The sequence below is a fragment of the Lactuca virosa genome, chromosome 7, assembly GCF_052849685.1.
Source record: "Lactuca virosa cultivar CGN04683 chromosome 7, Lactuca_virosa_CGN04683_v6, whole genome shotgun sequence".
Lineage (NCBI taxonomy): Eukaryota > Viridiplantae > Streptophyta > Magnoliopsida > Asterales > Asteraceae > Lactuca > Lactuca virosa.
This window is the reverse complement of record NC_136432.1, coordinates 75,180,636-75,188,393: the sequence shown is the minus strand read 5'-3', so window position 1 is coordinate 75,188,393 and position 7,758 is coordinate 75,180,636. Positions and strand designations below refer to the sequence as shown.

At 31.7% G+C, this 7,758-nt stretch overlaps 2 protein-coding genes across 2 annotated transcripts; one reads left to right on the top strand and one right to left on the bottom strand.

The window, feature by feature from the left end:
* The first annotated feature begins 2,540 nt into the window (after nt 1–2,540).
* Nucleotides 2,541–4,027, top strand: ACO1 (ACC oxidase 1). Its single transcript, XM_079058625.1, has 3 exons — nt 2,541–2,699; nt 2,991–3,214; nt 3,309–4,027. Exons 1-3 carry the CDS (start codon nt 2,598–2,600, stop codon nt 3,886–3,888), a joined length of 906 nt encoding a protein of 301 aa, XP_078914751.1. The 5' UTR covers nt 2,541–2,597; the 3' UTR covers nt 3,889–4,027.
* A 490-nt stretch (nt 4,028–4,517) lies between these two features.
* LOC145123829 (fanconi anemia group E protein FANCE protein) lies at nt 4,518–6,587 on the bottom strand. Its single transcript, XM_079059037.1, has 2 exons — nt 6,268–6,587; nt 4,518–5,984 (listed from the first exon to the last, which is right to left on the bottom strand). The coding sequence occupies exons 1-2, from the start codon at nt 6,486–6,488 to the stop codon at nt 4,709–4,711; spliced, it is 1,497 nt and encodes a 498-aa protein (XP_078915163.1). The 5' UTR covers nt 6,489–6,587; the 3' UTR covers nt 4,518–4,708.
* Between the last annotated feature and the right edge of the window lie 1,171 nt (nt 6,588–7,758).

Below are 7,758 nucleotides of genomic sequence, written 5' to 3'. Positions count from 1 at the left end.
TATTGTTTAAAGAATTTCACAGAATACACAAGTTTAAATTTCTTGCTGAAAACTGAAATATTTCAGCTTAGATATCTCCTTTTTGAAGGATTTTAACTCATCAAATATAACACCAAAAATAACAAAATTATCTAAAATCATTTACAAACTCTAAATTACGAGTTGAAGAAAACTGTATGTCAATCCGATTTAAAACGAATGAGATATGTTTGTTTAACGGATTTCACAAAATACAATCTTTTTTATAAAATAAGCCCGTCCAAACCGGTTTTTACACGGAATTGGCCAGACCGGACCGGTAAAAAAATCGGACCGGTTTTGCTCAAATCCTAGAATCGAGAACCAGCACGGGGGTCCAAATCCAAATGCTCACCCCTAGTTATAAGTAATATTGCCTTTTTTAAACATGTGAAACAAATTCAACAGTTAAATGTGTATAAAAAAATTGTTGGCCAAATATAAATACAAAAACCAAATGGTTTATAGCCCAGCGATATCGAAATGGTTTATAGCCCAGCGATATCGCGTTGCTCTTTCTCTTTGAAGTTAAAAGTTAAGTCATGTTGTGGACATAAGTGAAATTAGATATTAACTTAAAAGTCTATTATATATTGCCGGTTCAAAAAAAAATATAAACATAAAACAAAATAGATTTACCTTTTTAAATCATTAACCCTCAAATAATGATAAACAATCAAACACTAATTATCTAATTACTACAACAGTCATTGAAACATTATCTCTTACGGTCCGATGTAACCATTATTTATTTGATTCCACTTATTTAATATCACATAATCGTTCAAAAAAGATACACATCCAACCCACCCAACTCCCAAAAATCTGACTATTTTAACTCAAAATAATCATAATCATGATCAACTTTAAATAATAAAAACAAATAGGGACTTACAAGTGAAGAATATAGCACTAGATCATGACAAAAACACCCCATATCTTTTATTGATTAAGTGAAAATCTAAAGCTAGATTCGGCCTACAAACACTATGAATGAAAGTGATAATTTGAATAATCTAAAATCTAAAGCGGCCCATTGGAAACCCCTATCCAACAAATGGTTTGCAAATAAACTGAGGTAGAAACCGCACCCAGTTTTCTACAAAACTAATGAATTGAAATTCAAGAAAACAATCAATTATGAGTGCAATTTCAATTTCCCACAGAAACGGAGAGCCATAAACAAAAAGCGTAGTTGTTGTATAATAATAATAGTACTATTTCAAGAAAAGAATAGGAAAACTAGTCACATGCAAGGAACCTCAGCAAAAGGAAGAATCCAAGCAAGAAAAGTATTGTCCACAGATTTACTAATAAATATAAACAAAATTTTTAAAAAATATACTCCATCCATAATTAGAGTCAACTGAGAAGATCTTTGAATCTGGATCTTGTTTATGTTGCTTAAAAAGTCACATTTGACCTAACGAATACAAGATTTCAATCCGGATATGCATCATATATGGTATACAACGGTTTTTCTCTATACACAACAATTTATATTTTGTATATAAAAAAAGTGTTGGGTATTAATCAACTCTTATATATCATAAGACTATAATATACAACTTGTTTATTCATTTATAGTACTATAACACTATAGAAAGATTAACAACGGTAATAAGCAAGTAATGGAATTTATTATTACATTCTATGATCATATTTGGTTGATCGGAAGGAAGGAATGAAATGAGTTTTCATGAATCTTTTATATTATATGTAAATACAATATATATAATTTTAACTTTGAATTAACACTATTCTATATATTATTTAATAATAATTATAGAATTTACTTTTTACAAATGTAAGATATTAAACATAATAAAAGTTCACTACGAACTCAAAGAAGATCATAATAGAAAAATAATTTCTAATTAATTTTAGAAAAAAGTAACAATTTAATTAAAAATATGAGATTCTTAAAAAATATCTGTGCTATTAAAATGTTATCTATACAAATAGTAGTTTATAATTCATTTTTTTCATTCCATTAGCTAGGTGTTGCAATGAATAAATAACACGCCATGCATAATTAAATGAAAGAAAATTAATAAAATAAAATAAAATAATCATCTCTCTTTAGAAATGGTGTATTCATTACATCACGAAAAACAAACATTTTTTTTATTCGAATGATATAATTTATTCCATACCAAACACTACCTTACCTATTCACAACATAAGTCAATTTTGCTTTCTATTTGTAGACATACCCTCAGTAATAATCATCAGGTATCTAAAACTCATGACCTATACTTATTGTTATAAGAAGTTTCAATCATTTTGACAAAACCTATTTGGGTCATAATAATACATAATGTTTGACCAGAAAAGTGAAACCTTTACAAATCCAAATGGTAGAGAAGATGAAATGAATACTTATTAATTACTCTCCCTGATATTTAGGCCATGGTACATCTACAACCACCTTTCCTTACAGAATTAACTTCTTCTGATTAAACTATTGGTGAAAATAGCTTTGTTCCCTTGTGGGTTTCCTATATATACCTCACTATATTAAACATATATCCATCATCAAGAAAGTTCAATCTTGAAAAAAAAGAACAAAAAAGAAAATGGAGATCCCTATGATCGATTTTAGCAAGCTTGAAGGCGAAGAAAGAAGCGAAACAATGGCACTTCTTCACCATGCTTGTGAGAAATGGGGCTTCTTTCAGGTATATGTATCTGATTATAATCTCAATATAATCGTTTATATAATCTTGATCATTACAATCGTAATACAACCCTTTATATAAATTTGAGTTACTTGTGGACACTGGGCACTTATGCATGTTAGCCACCTAGTAGGCTACTGCATGTGTACATGATTCATGATTCAAGACAGTGTGGGCCCTATGCTGAGCTCAAAAGTGTTGGAATGATAATTCTTTTGCAGAAAACTCTGAGTATAATCGTTTATATAACTTTTTGTTACGATATTAATTATTAGATTTTATGATATGTAGATTGAAAACCATGGAGTTGATAAGCAACTGATGGAGAAAGTTAAAAAACTAGTGAATCAACATTACGAAGAGAAAATGGAGAAGAGTTTTTATAACTCTGAAATTGTTAAAAGTGTTGAAGATAAAAACAAAACAACCGATATCGATTGGGAAAGCACTTTTTTCTTATGGCATCGCCCGAATAACAAAATCAACGAGTACACTAACCTTTCTGAAGAACTTCGGTAAGTTATTTTTATAAACAAAGGGAAATCATTACTTCTATTTATATAAAAAAATAAGATTTTATATTTATATTTATATAACGAATACATGCAGAAAAACAATCGATGAGTACATTGATCAACTTATAAAAGTAGCCGAGAAGCTTTCTGAACTCATGTGTGAGAATCTTGGTCTAGAAAAAGACCACATGAAAATGGCTTTTTCAGGAACCAAAGGTCCTTCGGTAGGGACAAAAGTGGCGAAATACCCAAAATGCCCTCACCCAGAACTCGTAAGAGGTCTTCGTGAACACACGGATGCCGGTGGCATCATTCTATTGCTACAAGATGACCAGGTGCCTGGTCTTGAGTTTTTAAAAGAGGGCAAATGGGTAAATATACCACCTTCGAAGAACAATACTATTTTTGTTAACACGGGTGATCAAGTTGAAGTGTTGAGTAATGGATATTATAAAAGTACAGTTCATCGAGTTATGACTGATAAAGATGGAAGTAGGCTTTCGATTGCCACTTTTTATAATCCTAATGGCGATTCGGTAATTTCACCAGCTCCTAAGTTGTTGTATCCGAATCGGTATACTTTTCAAGATTATTTGAAGCTTTATTCGTCTACTAAGTTTGAAGAAAAAGGGCCGAGATTTGAATCTATGAAGAAGATGGTCAATGGTCAATGAAATGGTGAAATCTTCATGCATAAGAGTCGATGATCTCATACTTGTTTGTGTTTTTTTACTTTTTGCAAACTTTTGATCATAGTAGTAATGTTGTTTTTTTTTTTTTTAATATATAATATGTTGCCTTTACTTCTTGTAAGCTCTTTGAAAGCAAATATAGAATAGAAAGTTATTATCAACATGTTCCATAATACATTCAAACCTATTGTTATGTATAACGAAAAGTAAATTAAATTAAATTGATAACTAACGAAGAATATATTATTTTATAAATATAAACTTTATTCAAGTAAATATATACTCTTCAATAAATTTCATATGGACATATTTCATGTTGTTTAAAATATATACTATATGTATTTGAAATAGTCAAAATTATTATTTCCCATTTAAAAAAATTGCTTACAGAAACTAAAAACTAAATCCCATGAAATTTTAGAATAGAATTATAATAAAAACACATTTTGGTTTAGCTTTTTGAATAATTGGGGTTTTGATTTTTTTTAAAAAAACATTAATGTTATTGAAGATATATAAACAATAACAATTTATAAGCATAATATATCATTCCTTTTCATCGTTGAATGCAAAAAAATGGGTAAAAAAAAAACACCCTTCGCTATTTGTAATGTCAAAAAAAAAATTCAAAAATTGTCATTCAAATGCATTCCATAACAAATTAGCAATTCATACCCTCATTGGAATCTTGAATTCTAGATTACATGTGATATAAACTAAAATGCACCAATTCAAGATGCTACAATATCTACCAAACCCTAGTTTTAATCCCCAAATTTTCAAAAACCCAATTCAATAAACATCAAATACTATCCAATTTTGACAAAATCGATTTTTTCAAAAAACTCGATGTGTCACCAACAGCTTCAGAAAGTACCACTTTATGAATCTTTAACAAAGAACCACACTTTGTAACAAAACACAACAAAAAGTTTGCAAATTTCAAAGACTTTGAGAAAACTTTAGCAAATTCTTGAATCTTTAACACAATTTGGTCAACCGAATCTTGACTCAAATGAACATTATGATTCAAGATATTCTGGAAAAGGGTAAACAACGGTTCAGTCCATACCAGTTTTTCACACACTAAATGCTGATAACAAGGAGGGCATATATGTCTTTTTCCATCTAATTCGTCTTCAGAAAGTAGTTTTTGACAGAAGGCGGATACGTGAGCAGGGTGTAAGCATTCATTAACAATCTTTGTGATTACATCACAAATGGGGATATTTATGCCATTTTTGTGAAGGATTAAGGGAAACAGAAGCGCATACACAGCAGCCTTATGATGCACCTTACAGTAGTCGATTGTGGCACTTACAAGAACACGTGAAGCTGGTTTTTCAAGTGTTAAGAACTTTGGAAGCAAAATTGAGCATAAGATATTACTTGTCCATTCAAATTCGTCTTCTTTTCCATTCAATAGATGGGATAACAGAATCGGAATCACTTCATCATTTACATTCCATGGTTGAATCAAATCCAAAACTTTTAATGATTCTCCCTTTCTTTTAACACAAAGTTTTTGAATATCATCCGCAATTTCTGCAGCTTTTAAACTTGATTCCATGTTTAATATTCTTGTTTTCAAACACAAAGCTGTTTCTTCTGTTTCATGGTCTATGGGGTCGATTTCAAGATGAGTCGATTCAATACTTTCAAATTTTACATCTTTGCCCTCGTCAACTTCCATTGTTGTATAGTCATCGTCTTCTGATGTGATATGTGGTGTTTTTGTGTTCAAATCGTCAACTGAAATGGGAAGCCATGGAAGAATTGGATCATTGGAATTAGCAGCATCTTTAAGCCACCCTGGCACTGCTCCAAAACTTGCTTCAAACTTTTCTTCTTCGGAATCGAGATTGAAAGAAGAAACCCATTTGGAGTTTGAGTCAGACACAATATCAAACAGTTGGTGTGCAGCTTTATTGACCCAAAAATCAACCGCTGTTTCATTGTACAGTATATCCCGTGCAAGTTTAGACAAGTCTTGTTTATTGAACTTTGCATGCTCGTATGTAAGAAATGATAGAATTCGAGCCTGGACTGCATTGGGTAATGTCTGTAGCCACATAAACCTGATAATCGGGGGAAAAGTACAAAGTGAAAGAAAGAACCATTCAACCTTATATGATATATATACATTAAACAAAGTGAACAAGAATGATGAAAATCCAATGTATATGCATTATAAAGGCACAAACTTTATGAGAAAATCATAATCCTAATCGCTTAGTCTAAGCAGTCAAAATTAGTTTAAAAGTTCTGTCGTAATTCACCAATGAGGGGTCTCATCCAGTGATGAAATCATGTAAAATGATCATACACATGGAAACTAGGAAACAAAATTGGGGTTCTCACCTGTGTTTACTAGGGAGTGAATATGAGGATGAAGAAGGAGAGCAGACGACGTCGGTTTCGGTGGACTGCATTAGGAGAGCGAGGAAAGAGGCGGTGGAAATCGAAATGGAGATGGACGGGTTTGACGAAGGATTGAAGGAAGATTGTAGCCATAGCGATGCCTCTGTTTCAGGACATGTGGAATTCCTGAATATATCAAGCAATGGAAGCCATGACTCCATACTCGACTCTTCGGTCACTAGCAAATGAATTCAAAGGGTTTTGACTTTGATCGTGGTCCTTTTGGGGAAAGATCGCACTTGAGTTAAAACTTAAAAGAAGTGTTAATCGCTAATTCGCCGCTTACAACAAAAATGTTATTTTTTAATTTATTTAGTTTCTAATAACTATATAAAAAAGATATTAAAAAAACATTAATTTCACTATATCCCAACAAATTATTAGTTTTTATTTTAATTGGTTCCTCATATTTCTTTTCTAGGTACTCTAGATGCATAAATTATAAAATTCAATTTTAAAAACACTATTATTTGAAATATAAAGGGGTTACACGGTTCTCCCCTATTAGTTGGCATCTTAGTTATCATAGTTGGTTCACATGGCGTTGAAATGTCGTCGACGTGGATTTTCCTTTAAAATTACCTAATCTTGAGTTTCGTCGGTAATGAATGCTCATTAACTTCATCAACAAACGATGGTAAATTACAAAACAAGCTCTCAAATCTCGTATATAACCCTAATTCCGCTAATTTTAGTTGGAATTGCGCTATTTTTTTTTCTTTTTTTTGGAAAACCTCTTGTTCAAAATCCGGCGATTTGGTTCTAGTTTGGGGGAATGGATCTTGTAGGGAGCCTAGAGAATGAGAAGAGATTGAAATTGCTCGAATTTTAAGCATCTAGAAGATGAAAACCAACAGAGAATGAAGAAAATAGTCCATTAAAACCTACATGTTTTGTTCGATGGATTAGATGAAGATAATTATGCTTTTGGATTAGACAAAGTTACAGATATCGAGATGTTCTTTCTCATCTCTATGTGTTTCTCCTTCCCACAAGGACAAGGAGGTCACAAAAAATGTTTTTCTTCTGGCAACCACACATTTGAAACCACCATGGATGTCTTTGTATTTCTCTATTTAATCAGAGTTTTCCTTAGAGGAATACAAATAGAAAAGAGATGTCTGATTATAGTAATTACAACCACCGTGGACCTCCGTTTGATTTTCGATGAAGAGGAAGTGGAGGTGGAGGTTGAATATAGAGAGAGAACCAACGACAATGTTGACGTCGTGTTTGTGGTTCGATGGTTGGTTGGTGGTATGCTTTAGGATTAGTGATGTTGTGTACAAATCTTGAATTTGGGGTTACAAATGTTGTGTAGAGATGTAAGGTGGGTGAACTTTAGGAGACACGAAGAAGACGATCCCTAGGTTGTATAGACGATGGAACTTAGGCGTAATATAAGAAAAAAATTCTCATACCTTCTCTTAT